This window comes from Halichoeres trimaculatus, unplaced genomic scaffold (assembly GCF_033239565.1).
Source record: "Halichoeres trimaculatus isolate MK-OKI-2021-1 unplaced genomic scaffold, fHalTri1.1 fHalTri1_scaffold_1, whole genome shotgun sequence".
NCBI lineage: Eukaryota > Metazoa > Chordata > Actinopteri > Labriformes > Labridae > Halichoeres > Halichoeres trimaculatus.
In genome coordinates, this window is record NW_027437179.1 from 36,103,043 (window position 1) to 36,118,303 (window position 15,261).

The 15,261-nt window shown below is 38.5% G+C and overlaps 1 protein-coding gene across 4 annotated transcripts in view; it reads right to left on the reverse strand.

Annotated features, from left to right (window-relative positions):
• The window catches only part of ephb2b (eph receptor B2b), a 238,679-nt gene that overhangs the window by 147,985 nt on the left and 75,433 nt on the right, over positions 1–15,261 (reverse strand). For all 4 annotated transcript variants that reach the window (XM_074669379.1, XM_074669361.1, XM_074669370.1 and 1 more), the window contains exon 2: positions 4,791–4,870. In XM_074669379.1, the coding sequence (XP_074525480.1) occupies positions 4,791–4,870 (80 nt within the window). The remainder of the gene's footprint in view (positions 1–4,790; positions 4,871–15,261) is intronic.

The following is a 15,261-nucleotide window of genomic DNA, read 5'->3' on the forward strand; positions in this document are numbered from 1 at the left end:
GGACACAGGAGTGACAAAGACAGGGTCAAAAACTCATGAGGAGTGATCAAACAGAAAAAAAATATAAGAGCATGAAGTAAAACTTATAGAACAAGGGGAGTAAAAACAGGAAACACAAGTGAAAACACAGAAAACACCACATTACCTCTTCACACTGGGGAGCTATGGCTACAGTGGAATCACTGTCTCTGTATCTGAAGGTTGGGGGTTTGATTCCCAGTCACACACTGAATCTCAAATGTCTCCCACTGTTGTCTGACACTGAGACTGTGCCTCTTACTGAAGCAGCCTCTGCTACCATGAGACTAGCATTCATCATCTGAAATAAGTGTATTTGAACTATTTTTAGTACATTTCTATTTGTTTTCTTGATTGGCCCGTCAGTGTGTTTTTTCGTGGCAGAGAGTCGCCTTTTTAAAGCACCACTATTTTGGAAGTCACGGCTGAAAAGTTTGGGAATCCCTGCTTTAGATAATCCAACTAGATAAACTTAAAGCTTTATAGCAGGGGTGGCCAACCTGCGGCTCGCGAGCCACATGTGGCTCAGTTTTGATCAATATATGGGTGTACGGATTGATACTTAAGTTTCAGTTTCTCTTCTCTAGTACAGATTTAAACACACATACAAACACAGTAAATCTCACTTTGAAAATTGGAAATGTACTGATTTTCATTTTATGTCATTTTGTTTATGTGTGAGAGGAAGTGTGTTTCTAAGACCATGCGTGACGTGGCTCTCTGTAGTACCACAGTCATTTTTGTGGCTCTTGGTCTCTGACTGGTTGGCCACCCCTGCTTTATAGTTTTATTTAGCTGGATACAGTATTACACAGAGCATTATATATTACTGAGAAGAATAGTGTTGTCTTAAATGGAGTAATCCATGTACAAAGTTTGTTTTGCATAAAAACTAAATTAAAAAAACTAAAAAAAAAAAAAAAATACTAATGTAGGTGCATTAAGCAGTTCACTGCTGAAATAATCATTGTTGGGCAAAATGATCACAACCAACAGATCTGAAAGTATTGACCTGTTTTTGCCTTTAAATCCTGATCATTAAAAATATAGATGGACGCTCCAAGGTCAGCAAACATCAGATGAAGTGAGTTCTTCTGTTTTTATATGTTGAGTTTTAATATTTGGCTTGTCCAACTTTTGCAGCAGTTGCAGCAGCACATGTCTCTGATATAGTGTTGATATATATTTCCTGAGAGCTTTAACACTAATGTTATCCAATGCCTGCAAAGACTTTCCTGTGAATGTACAGTAGATCTGTCCATTTCATTTTACAACATGACCAAATTTGCTGAACAGGGTTGAGGTCTGAATTTAAAGGGGCAGTCCATCTTTTTCAAAGTTAAAGGAAAATGACCTAAATCTCTTCATGCAGGCTTTATTCTATGGTAGATAGAGCATTGTGATGACTTTGTAAATATTTCAATTGTTTGATAGGTATCTTAACTTAAATATGGCAAATGTTCTGATCATTTTGGCCATCAAAGTCTTCGTCCTCGAATCACCAAACTCTGATCTGACCATCTCTGTGTCAAAGTGGATGTTTGTGTCTAATTTAAAAACAATCCTTCCTGAAGCTCCAGAGAGACAAGACTGTTCTGTTATATCACAGTGCATTTGACCTTTAACCTTTCATATTTAAACAAAATGTCATCCCTTCATTATTTATCCTCTTTTGCTTCTTGCATAAAAAAAAACTCCTGACATTTTCCAGACTGTTCCAGGACATTTAGGGCCTGATGTTTGATAGTGGTGCTGCTCACACATCCAGGATGGGCTTCTCTGAAGACCCCGGAATCTCAGTTTTCTAAGATTCTGGATAGTTCCATTTGAGGTATAGACGGGGATGTTTTGGGGGACAAAAGCACATCAGTTGAAAACAGTTCACAGGCGACTGAGGCCCACTCCCTGTGAGGGATCCTGAATATTACCCAATGTGTGAACACAGGAGCAGGGAACAGTCTGCTTAAAGTCAGAGTAAACACATCTGACACTTTGCATTCTTGCATGCACCCCACTCAGGCGATGTTAGCACATTTTCAGCGGTTCAGAAAAAATAAAACAGCAGTTTTTTAAAGAACTTTGTATAGGTTTTGGAGAAAATTGTGGCATGAATTTTCCGGTTAAGGCCAACAAAAAAACAAATACTGACTTCAGCTTTGGTTATACACCACAAAGTCTTCTCACTTAGTTTAAGTAAAATTAGATTTGTGGAAAACAGTTTTGTCTGCTCTTTTCCTGCAAAACTATTAAAAGAATCAGTGAAGACTGTTGCTGTTGGAGTGTCTACACTGCAAAAAACTGAACTCTTGTTGTGTGTTTTTGTCTTTTTTAAGTAAAACTTTTCTTGTTAAAGTGATATGAACAGACAATTGTCTTATTTCAAAATATTTAAGGACCAAAATGAGGTCTGAATTGCTTGTAACCATTGACTGTAAAAAAATAACAAAAAAAATGGACGTCATCTTGCTCGGCTCGAAGTGAGGTCGGCCCGAAAACTGCTCCCCCTGGTGGCTGGCTGCAGTATAGGTTGAAAAAAAAAATCCATCTCCCCAGTCATTCCAGATGGGCTGTGGTCAAACTTTAAGAAGTTAATACACCTCGTTGAAATGTTTCTCATGCCAGTTTGTTGTGGTGATTTGAAGATATCATTTGGCTGCCTTGTATTCAAGTCCTCTTTTTCTGAAAAGTTTCGTTTTCATTGATTATTCGAGGTTTAAAATAAGGTTTTATGTCACACCTGATGAGGATTGACAGCTGACTTTCTTGTGTATTTGTTTCGAGGATTGTAAAATATGTCTGGAGGTAGAGCCAAGAAGTGATTAGACTCTCGAAAGAAAAAAAAATATTATTTTTGTCACCTGGTTTCGCTTAGATTCTCCCAGAATCCCTCACAGTCTCCACTCTATATACAGTATATGCTTGTAACAAGCAAATAAGAAATCTGCCAAGGAGGAACAAGAAAAATTTGCAACTTATCTCTTCTTCCATTGGCAGATTTTTTTTCTTTTACTCATTACAAGCAATTAAGACCTCGTTTTTGTCTTTAATAACTTGAAATAAGACTTTTCTGGACTGTTATTAAGTCTAAAAAGGCATTTTCTACTGAAAATAAGACAAAAACACTTGATAAGATTTCAATTTTGTGCAGTGTAACAACTCATGCTCAGACTTTGGAAAGCTCTCTACCTCCGTGCAAGCACACAACTTCTGCAGGGAGAAGGTGAAGGGCACAGCTTTGGAAAGGCACGTGTTTTCTTGGGGTCCAGACTCCCTGTGTGTGTGCCTCGTTGATCGGCCTTGTAGTTAAATTAAATATGGAGACATTTGCTTTGGAGGAGAAAACTGCCCTTGAATCACGCGGTAAACCACGTTACTGGAACAAAGATGATTCTTGTCGAGTTTTTCAGTTTAGTGATGTTCAGACTTTAATTTCATGTCAGTTTTGTCAGACTGATCCACTCAACAATGAGCGCAGTGTTCATCCATCCTGAAGGTTTCAATAAGTCCTAAATGTGATCTGAAAAGTGGGCTGAGTGGATGCTGAATCTAACGTTTTGTGAAGATGAAAGGAAGACGTGATGTAAACTGTCTTTGGAGTCAGCATGTGTGCGTTCACTGTCTGCGCAGATTGGATCCAGAGCTGGCGAGGGAGAAAAGGAAACCCGGCGTCTTTTTTCTCCCCACGTATTGATTTTCGGGCAGAGCGGGGAGGAGACGACGTGCCCTCAGGTTGGGAGAGATGAGGTTGTCCTGAATTATTTCTGAACAACTTTGAAGTCGTATCATGAAGCGGTTGAAGGCCAGATCTCTACGCTTCCTTTTTTTTTTCTGTGCTCTCTTTAGCACAAAGAGGCGCAGCATGATGGAGGATAACTCAAACCATCTTTAATACAAACCTCAAAAGCATAAATAATTGAATAAAATCGGCAGTGGGTTTTTGAAATGCACCAGCAAATAAGTCGACAACATTTTTTCTCTATTTTGGACCCGCTCTAAGAAGCCGAAATCCTGTGGTGGGGAAAAAAGTGGAGGAGACCGAGACTCTGGTTTTGGCTGGCTCTAAGTGAGCCTGGCTCACATGTGGCTCAAAGAGGGACCGATGCCCTGGCAAACCCAGTGGAAAGACCGTGCATCAAACACCAGCATGGCCCGTACGACACATAGATTCTTATCTGGCATGTGAACACACGTAGTGAGCTTTAAGTGCATGATTGTTCTCTGTTAGTTTGTTGCGAACCAGAAAGTTTAGATCAAGATAATCGAAGAAAAAAAAAAACTCAGAAGTAAATAAAGCACTTGGGAAAGAGGGATTAGTCTTTGAGGAGCTGTGGTAATAACCAAACAGGAAAGTGGATGAATCTGCTCCTCAAGTTCTGCAAGAAATTAAACGCTTTCTTTTGAAAAAATCCCCAAATTAAGTTTTTATTTTCGTTTTTGGGGCTAAAAATTCCCCGTGCGGTGATCAGATTGTTTCCATCTAACGCTGCTCTTGGATTCGAAGGGATTTCGCTCACTCAGGGGGAGCAGACAGGCTCATTAATTGATCTCTGACCTTAAGGTGGGAAACCCAAACACAGACAGAAGTAACACCATCACAGGCGACCGAGCACATTTACACATTAGCTGCACTTTTACATCCACCTCACACCTCATCTTTGTCCTCATAAAAAGCTCCTGGATATTCTTTTCATAACATCACCCCTTACATAGTTATTGAATTAGATCTGGATTATGGAGCGGAGATGATTCTGAAAGGAGAGTTTCTGACTTACGCTGTTGTCACTGGACCCTGACACGGGGTACACCGTCCAGCCCAGCTCTGCCGTGGCTGTAGTGGAGTCCATGAGTGTCTCTGTGGAGAGAGGAGAAAGGAGGAGAGGGGAGAGGAGGTCAGATAATCTCCTGACAAGAAGGAAATGTCGCTGCGGCTGAGAGGAAACCACTCGAGTACTGCAAATATTTGGAGGCAGAAGATTGTTTGCTCAAGTAAGAAGGGAGAAGATAGAGAAATGTACACTGGGAACTCCAACATCTTCACACGTTTCTGTTCTATCATGGGAGGAGGAGACGATCACGACTGGTGCAACATATTTTTAATGTGATAAAAGTCTTTAACATCTGCTTTTTATTCTTTATTATGAGTTTTCTCATGTTGCAGAGATAAGTTCAAAGGTTTCAACAATTACATCTTGAGTTTTGTTTTTTGTTTTTTACGACAAAAAATTGATTATGTGAATAAGTTGCAATAATGACAAGAGCTGAGCCTTCAATTTACCAGAAAACAGATTTACAATTCCGATAAAGAGTCATTAATCTGATGAGCTTACATATTATTTTGAAGGGAAGCCGGCAGCCTGTGCTGAAATGATCCTGGGAAGTTAAAGGCCTCATAAATTACTGAATCATATTGCTCCTCAGCACCATAGGGTAGTTAAAATCATGATTCTGAATAGACAGAGACAGCCTGAGCTCATTCTGAAGAAACACATGCGAACATTAGGGAGCTCATACACACTTCATCAAACGCTGTTTGTCCTCAGCTGTTGAGTTTAACTTCACAAGATGATCCACTTTACTTGTTTTAGAGCAGGCTGCTCGCCAATATCCCCCCTAAGGATTAATGATCTAACTTTTTCTCCAGAAATTATCTGCAATAAGACTTTTTAATATAACATAAGTGAACTGGACTCACTTTATAATGCCATCCAGTGTACTTCCAGTATACAGGAATTTGCACTCTGTCTCCATATTTATCGCTTATTGTTTAGCCTTTACTTATTGTTTTCTTGTTTACATAGTGAATATTGATAACTTTTTGGAGTCATTAATATTTCTGTATTTATTTATGTATTTATTTATCTTTTTTTAAAACTTTATTAATTTTATTTATTTATTTATTGAATAACTACATTTTGCCCTTAGTTTGTTTTTGTTGCTGCTGCTGTAAAATTTCTCCCATGAAGGACCAATAAAGAATATTCTATTTTATTCTTTGTTGATCCCCCATGGAAATTACAGCTTGATCTTATAGTATCTGGATGGTTTCTAGCAAATGCTCTTCAATTATCAGGTACCTTTGTTTCTTATTATTACAAAGTTATAAACAAAACTAATAAAATCTAATTCAATAACTATATTTCTGTTATATTACATTATTCTTGTACATGTATACATCTAATCTGATTCATTTGAGGGTTGTTGTTTTTTTTATATCACGCTTTCATTTTTTTTTAACATCAATATTTGTCAATACTAGTAAGACCCTAATTAACGAACATTTTCAAAATTTAACAACCAAAGTTAGAAAAAGTTACATTCTACAAAAAAATCCAAGAGCCCGCCAGCTAATATTTGACAAAAAATTTAGTCTGTTAGGACAGTGACTGAAAAAAATGATACTATAATAAATAATAACTATACATTTTATGAAATTTCAAAGTTAAACAACATTTCCGAAACCCACAATTTTGAAGTGCCAAAAGCTACATCATCCTGTTTTTTTCTGTTTCTATCAGTTCAATGCTTGAATATTGTTAACTTACAGGATAAAAGAAATCAAAAAAAGAGTTTAACACTTTCAAAGTCGAACAAGCAAGGTTTAATCACACAGATGATTTATGGCCCAAAATATCTGGACACGTTTTATATCAAGCCCCCACTTGTGGTGGTCAGAGTTTACAGTAGGCATTTTGTGATAATGAAGCTGTAGTTTAAAAAAAAAAAAGCCTCAAATATCATCACGAGCAGCCTTTGACACTCAGACAGTAGGCTAAACAGATCACAGGCAGCTCTACATTCACATTCAGGTATCTGCGAACAGAAGTGAGCCACAGACTCAGATTCAAAGGCCCACTTTGATTTAATCCACGTGTTTAGGCGCAGAGAGATCTCTAGTAGGTCAGCAGAACTGGGCCATCATCCGTATGACTTGTAGGGAAAACAACAAGCTGGAAAAGTAAATCTCCTCGCTACAGAGGAGAGGCCACCCTACACGCCGGGATTAACTGGTGGAAGGAAACACCTCTGGTAATTGGGGTCAAAGAAAAATGTGCCTCCTGTCTGTCATGAGGTCCTCAGTGGCACACATTCCCCTGACCTGAGTGTCTGTCATACGCTTACTGAAGCGTCCACACTGTCACCCTCTGTCCTTCTTCCTCTGCACCTCTGCACCTCTCCAGCTCAGCTCTGCTGCTCTCTGAGTGTTACACAGGACACGTTCATACATTTCTCCAGCTGATCAGGCCCGTGTCGCTCTGATACTCGTCTTCTGTCGAGCTGCAGCACACGGAGCGAGCATTCGTCAAGTCGGAGGCGTCAGCTGTGACTCTAAAATGCCACAGAGGGATTTAGAAACCCCCTCCACCAACACAGACTCAGCTCAGCATAAGTCACATTGTTCACAGCGACTGGGGAACAATCGCACACTGCTGCAGCCTTTTATTAACACTGTGAAACACACTCAATGAATTCGTTTTGACACGGTGGGTCATTTAAATGTAGATAACATAATCAGCGACAATTGATAGGTTTTAAGAAATTATAGTTTAGAGAGGTTAAAATGAGTGCAAGGAAAATCAAATTTATTGGATTTTTAGTTTCATTTTCTTCCATTATCACTGGTGTAAAGTTTGTCCAGAGTGATTTCACTTCCAATCTACTTCCACTGATATGAAATCATAAATATTAAACATGTTCAATATTTAAGATCAGATATCCTGTTGGGTAGGGGACCCCAAGGACAGCCAGGCTGACACTGTGGACTGAAATGAAATGAAAGCCAATCTATCTGAAGGAGGAAGCTCAGCCGTGGTTATGACAATAATAAATGTGAAGTGTAAAGTTAGTTTGATGTCAGAAATGGAGGATAAACATGTTGATTTGAGGCAGAAATAGCAACTAGCTAAAAAAAAGTAAACTTGAGACTTGAGCGTGTGGATGCTTAAAACCGTCTAATGACATCTGTTGGGTTGTAATGAGAGCTGCAAATTCTGATCTTAAATTTGAGCACATTAGTGTTAAAACTGTAGTTCTCTGAATGTCCACTAGAGGCTAACGGCAGAAGTGCCAGAAACCACACACACACAACTATTCCAAGAAGCTAATCTTGACAGCAGAAATTAAAACACACCCTGGTCAAAATAACAACAAATTTCTCTACTGGCAAACACACATTCAGCCATGCCCATATAAGGGCATGGCTGACTTCATGATTGGCAGGCACACTGAAAGCAAAGAGGCGAAAGCATCCCCTCATTACTTCACACTTGATCAACCAAAGTGAAGACAAGTCAAGCAAAAACCCTCAAACTAAAAATATGAAGTCTCTGCAGAGGTTTGAAAAACCGCAGTTCCTCGAATGTCCACTTGAGGCTGGCTCCAAAGGTGCAGAAAACTAAACACAAACCAAATCAAACAAAGAAGTCTGGACAAACTGTGCAGGGGCTGAATTTTTTATGACTCCTTATTTAAAAAATAAATACATGAAGTTATGAGTTTTGTCCAAATGAGGTCCAAACTAGACTGCCAGATGACTTTCTGGCAGCAAATATTTGCTGTCCAATAACAAGAGCAGAGCTTAACGGACTTGTAAGTAAATTTTATAGTTAGTGGGCACAACAAGTGGCTAAAAACTTGCAGTAGGAGCCAAAAATAAGTGTAGTGGCCCTCCTTAAAGCTACTTATACCAACATACCTTGAACAAGATTGACCAAAGTTAGGCTGATAGAGACGACAGGCCTCAAAACTCTACTAACGAAGCAAATGGGTGACATCACAGAGTCTACATCTGTAGTCTGTGGCTGTGCCATGGTGGTCATGTCTGTCAAGGAGTTCTTAATTGAGTATCATTACAGAACTAAAGGGAATATAACACATTAAAAGCTGTCACTACCATATGGGACCTTTAAGACAACTGTTAATGACACAAAACATCTCAAAACAGCAAGAATCAACTGCAAACATTGAGCCCTAACAATTAAACCGACAAAAGTATTGTTTTTTGGTTATTACTGCATAAAATTGTGGTTTTTAATCTGAGTATGTAACACCAGATTTAAACCTAGCATAAGAAAGAATTTTACATATCTTAAAAATGATTCATCTGTCTTTTTTGAAAGAAGGTATTATCATCATAAAACCTTGATTTATAAAGTTAGAAGAAAGCTACACATCTGGGTTTCCACTGGCTCATATAGAGAATTATTATATCTAATGATTAAAATCAAAGCTAGAAGATCTGAAGTTCCCTCTCTGGTTTTTATTTAACTCTCCCTGGGAGTACGGCTCTGTTCCAGCTTTCAGGATATTTAAGAGACCTCCAGTTGTTTCATAACTCTGGATTCCCTTTCATTTCTTTTCCTGCAAAAGCCACATCTTTAATTAACCAGATTCCTCACACACTCTCTCCCACTAACACACACACACACACACGTTTGTTTCACGGCCTTATGCTGACTCTCTGCCTCTCACCAATAATACTAGATTTCACATCCTATTCAGTTATCACAGAGCCCGAATCGTATAATTAGGCAGATGAGGCTGCAATTGAGCAGCTATTGATAACCTTGTGTGTGACTCAGAGCCGAGCAGTCTACATGGGTGTTAGGCAGTGAAATGGTAATTATCCCCCATAATGATAACGATAATTAGTGGAGGAGTAAAGTGAGAATAATGAAGCCTCTGTGGTGGTTCAAGGAGGGTTGGAGGGGGAGAAAGGGGGCGAGGATGTTAACACGGTGTGGGTGACACTGAGCCTTCATACACATCCATCGCAGAAACTAAACCTCTCCCTTTCTTCTTTTTTTAACAACTCTTCTTTCACTCTTCCTCCTGTCTTACTCCTCACCTCACACACCCTCTTGACCTCCCTTTCATCTTCTCTTTCATGCTCTGTCTCTCTCCTGCTATCATCCTGGACAAGCAGTCCCTCACCCTGAAAGACTGATCTCTTTTATTCCTCCTGCTGTCTACACTTCAGTCTGGGCAGACACACCGATTCATTACTTCCCGTAGAGCGGAGCAGCACATAGCTCACCGCTGTCAGGCACCAGCTCGCTCTCAGTGTGAACCTCAGGCCTCTGCAGAGCTCGGCTGCTCAGCACGACACCAGGGTTATTAATCAGGAGGATCTCAACCGAATCCAAGCACAGGAAATAAACTGCTTTTATTTTTTAATTTTTAACGGGATTATATTTACAATGTGGGCTCTTACAGGACTGAAAGTGACCACATCACAACAGGGGACATGTTCAGACATGTTTAACTCATGTTTTATTTCTACTCTGCTTTCATTAACTGATGTTCAACCACATTTCTTTCCTATCTCCATTTTAATAATTGCTTATATCCTGTTTTTTACAAGGTCCCTTTTTAGCACTATGTCTCTTTGTTATACTGTGTCTAATGGGGATTGTCTATTGTTAAAAGAAGGGAGAAATCTAGTAGTAGTAGTAGTAAGATTTATCCAGTCTTTATACATAATACATTATTTTTCACAAGAAGGACATTTTACACAAACCAACATTTTTGAAAGAAAAAAAAAATCTTGTATAAAGTATTTACTGAAAAGGCATGGCAGAAGCAGGATGCTTATCTAGGCCTAGCCAAATCTACCAACAACGTCAAATAAAGTAACCTTTAACCTCAAGTATGTGCATACATTTATTCACCTTTTCTATCTCGACTGATCATAACTTCTGTAATTAACTTTTATGTATCTGAAAGAAGTTAATAATCATGGTATCTTTGCAACTTAAACAAAAGAACACAACAGAAATGCAAAATTAAATCTTCTTGGCTTGTTTGTATTCTAATTTTTTTTATTCTTAACCCAAAAAAGGAAAAAAAATAAAAAAAAAAGAGGAAGAAACATGTTCAATTCCATCTTAAGCCTTCATTTGTTCAAATGTTTATTTTGATAAGGGCAGTGTGCAGCCATTTAGTTGTGCCAGAGTTTGTAGTTAGCTAATTTACATCCATAATTATCGGTAATAATGTTCATTTTAACATCCAGTCTTCATCATTTTTACAGGTCAACATGACCATATCATGAAAATATGAGAATCAGAAACAGAATTTCTTTATTTTCCCGTGGAGGGAAATAAGTTTTGCAGCAGGACACACAAAGACAAGGTAACAAAAACAGGGTCAAAAAACATAAAAGTTAAAAAAAAAAACAGAAAAATACACAAAAACACTAAAAGTTTAGTTCAGAGCTCATACAAAAATGGAAAATTACTACCAAGTTGTCTAAAAGTGTAACGTGCGGATGTGCAAATGAGCAAGTGCAAGAACTGAGCATTTGAAATGTGAAATTTGTTATTTTGAGTGTTTCAATTGAAAGTGAAGAGACACAAGTTCTCCCCCCAAAAAAAAGAAAAAAAAAACAAAAGAAAAAGATATCTGTAAGGCCATCAGTCTCAGCACCTGATCACATTGACTTTTCAGAATACTGTAGTTGAGCCTTAGCAGCATCATCATGCCTCCTATTCATTTCTGTCCTTTTAGACAATATGAAGTAACTGTATCAAATGAAAATGAAAAATCAAACACATACTTGATACATTCCAGTTTGAGCTAAGCATGCAGGCGCAGTTACTTAGACTAATGTCAATGAGCAGCCGCATCACAAAAATCTGAATGGTCTGTGAATGAAACTAAGTTGTAGGAACTACCTACAGTTTTGACTTAATTCTTATCAGCTGAACAACAACATTAATTAAATTATGAAATCAAGAAAATTGTTAATGTAAACTTAAAAAAATAGATTAAAAAAATATTGATTTCAAACATTAGATTAAAAGTCGGATGCATTACAAGACTTTATCCAGTTCACAGTCATGTCACGTGTGTAGGTTTCTCTTTCTACTTAGTATTTCCTTTTTATGTATTTCATAAGCCATCTACAGAGAACAACCTTGTTACCACAGGTTTGGTTATGAATGCCCTTGTTGTAAAAGTGTTGTTTTGTATTTCATGCTCATAAAACAAATTAAAAAATGACTCTTAAAAATGTTTCCCTGCTTGTATTTTCCTAATGCTCAGTCTAAAGCGTCCTGGCTCGCCCTTTTGTTTCCCTGTTTGTCTTGTTCTTCATACTGAACAGCCTGGCTCTGAAATCTGATGACAAATTGCCGCCTCTCCATTACCCACTTGTAGCGGTAAGTGTCCCTGTGTTATTTGTGTGCCGATGGAGAGTGATGCATAAAGTGTTTAAACTGCGGGAGCTCATGGGGAAAATGGCCTTCATGCTGGCGGTCAGCGGCAGAAGCAGCGATACTTCACCACCAAAACAATAAATAGGTTTTTTTTAAAATATTAAACAACAACATGAGTGCTTTAATGTGTTCTCTATTATTAATCATAAAGAATATTAACAATAAAACTGTCCATAATTTATGCTCATTTCTCCCTTCTCTAAACCTGATACCCTCCATGAAGGGTGCCATGAATATGCAATGAGACCTGGGAGTCTAAGAAAAGCCGACGAGGCTGAGAGTGCTTCCTCCGACACTTCCTGAGACTAAGGAGAGAGTTTAGTGCTGATCTGAGAGAGAGCTCTCCACTGAGGGGCCGTCTGAAGTGACAGGAGAGGGGGAGACGAGGGAAGAGGGAGGAGGAGAGGGGGGAGGCCTGAGCTACTACAACAACACTCTTCTTTTCCAAGAAGGGTCAACGCTGTGATTCGGCTTTCTAAAGAAAGCAACAGCATTTTGAATCAGGAGTACAGAGTAGAAGCCGTTCACAGAAGAGACTTTTCAGCTCAAACAACCTCAGAGAGAGAAAGAAAACAAACATTTTATACACACGGATACTAAGAAGTCAGACTGGGAGTTATTTACAAGCCTCTCTGCTACTGAATCTATAAATAAAGCATCACAGTCTGGAGAAAACAAGCCACCGGGGAGAAAATACACAATAGTCATTTAGTTATGTGATTCTTGACCTCGTGCATATAATAGTAATACATTAAAGAGGAGGTACTGCGCTCCTTTTTTAAGGCTTATTTTGTCCCTCTGGTAGCCCTGTAGTAGCTTGACATCATTTACAGCTCAAAAAATTCCTCTTTTTCTCACACTGGTGTTTCAGAAAATGCTCAGTTTAACACTTTGCTTCACTCACTTCACCACCCCCCTTCCCTCTGATTGGCCAGGCCTTTTAAGGCCTGCTATGGACAGACTTTGGTGTTTGAGGTCTGCCCCTCCAATGTGTCATGATCCTTAAAGAGATCATCATCTAGGGAAGATCTCAGGCTATTTTTGGACTGGAGCATCTTGATGAGTTTACAGGCAGATTCAGGGATTTCTACAACATATGATTGTACCCCCTCTTTAAACTATAAGGAACTTGTTTCAATCCAAGTATGAAATTGCCTGATGTTACATTTTGATGTTCAGATATTGCTAAAAAAATTTCATGGACTTTACAGTATTTCTCAGATAAACCAATCATTATGTGGGTAACAAAGGTAACACCCTTTCTTTAACTTAAGATCCTCAGAATTTGGCTCAAAATGAGAGTTTTTAATCCTTGTTCCTTTCCTTTTGTCTTGGTTTCTCATAATACTCTATTGTCTTGTTGTTTTTAACTGGTCTAAGTATTTTTCTGGGTTGTTTTCATGGGTTTTTATGTACTTTCTGAGTCAGCAGTACTTGGTTTGTTGTTGTTTTTGGAGTTATAAATGTACCTAGAGGCCAAACCTAACTTCACACAGCAGAAGTCATTTTTTTGTGTTTTGTTTGTGACAGTCATGTATCACTTTTGTCCTACAGCGATGATGAGCATTAAACAACATATCCCCAAGGGACAGCAGATGATTTTTGTCTTTTTATCACCTCTCTCTAGAAGTCTCCTCCACTGTTGCCCTGCTACAAGATCGGCATCATGACGGTAACTGGTGTTTCTCTTTTTAAAACAATGACAAATTATGAAATACTATCAATTTTTTGGACCCCAAAACTGAGAATTTGGAGAGGAAAAAATGTGATCAGGGGATCTAGCAATTGGTGACATCTCAAATTGAGTAAGCTAATTTATTTCTGATGCAACCTTCTTCAGTCTGTGGGATTACTTCAACACCTTTACTTTAACAACTCCAAACTTTGACAACGTCCAGTAATAATATCCAGCATTTTCACTTGATACTGCCTTATCAACAGCAGGACCACATGGTGTTGTACTTTTGAACAATAACCCACCAAATAACAGTGTTGCATCAAAAGTGAGACTGACTGAAATGAATCTTTTTGATTCACAAAACTCAAGCTGTGAAGCTTCATCAGTCCAACATTCTCTTTGTTTATCGTCCAGAGGTTTTAAAATATTTGGTATGCTATTGAAAAACAATCTGTTATCTGACTTCATTCATGTTAGTCATGATCCCTCATTCTGACTCATTTTTGTGGTTTCAAGCGGAGATTACTGACTTCATATCAAACATACATTCCTGCTTTTCTGAAGCCAAATGTCCAAAGGGCTTTAATCTGAGCATCTGTCACTTTCTCTGCACAGGGCTTGTGGTTCATTAGTCATTTTACCGCCAGCCTGCTCCTCAGTCCTTGCATTTTGTTTACGACGATGACTGTCCATTTGTATCCGTCTGAAGGGGAATGATTCAGGGTCTGTCAGGCTGATGGGAAGTTAGTCGGGGTGATCTATGGAAAATTTCTCTTCAGCTATGACTATTCTTTTAACTACTCATTCCAACTTGTACACTGTTGCCCCAGGCAGTGAATGCACCATGTGCAGCTTACCATACCTTTTTTTACTCATCCTAAATTCATACATGCTACGACAAGCGTATTTAATCATCTATTAAACAGCTGACGAGATATTTCCCGTTCCCTCTCTTACTTTATTCTCAGCAAGAAGAGTTCAATTCAACAATCTGCTTTGCAACTTCTTGCATCATTATTAGGAAAAAAAAACTGAATTAAAGTACTTTGACACTGCAGTTCAAGCCACATTCGGAGACGTTTTTCGAACAAACTGATCTATATTTAGGACCTGCGGTTTAATGAGTGCGTTTTGAAGAAGAAACTGACCTCCAAAGCAGCAGGAGGCCACTCACAGGCATGACTTCTTTTCATCTTTCTCACAAGCAGCTTCTGCTCTCTTCAGAGAAAAATCTTTTTAATTCATAAAACTTTGACATAAGCACATATGGTGCTTTAAAGGTTGCGATAAAGTCAGCTTAAAGGGCTAAAAACAGACAAACAGTCTCTGTAAGAAAGTCACACTGCTTCA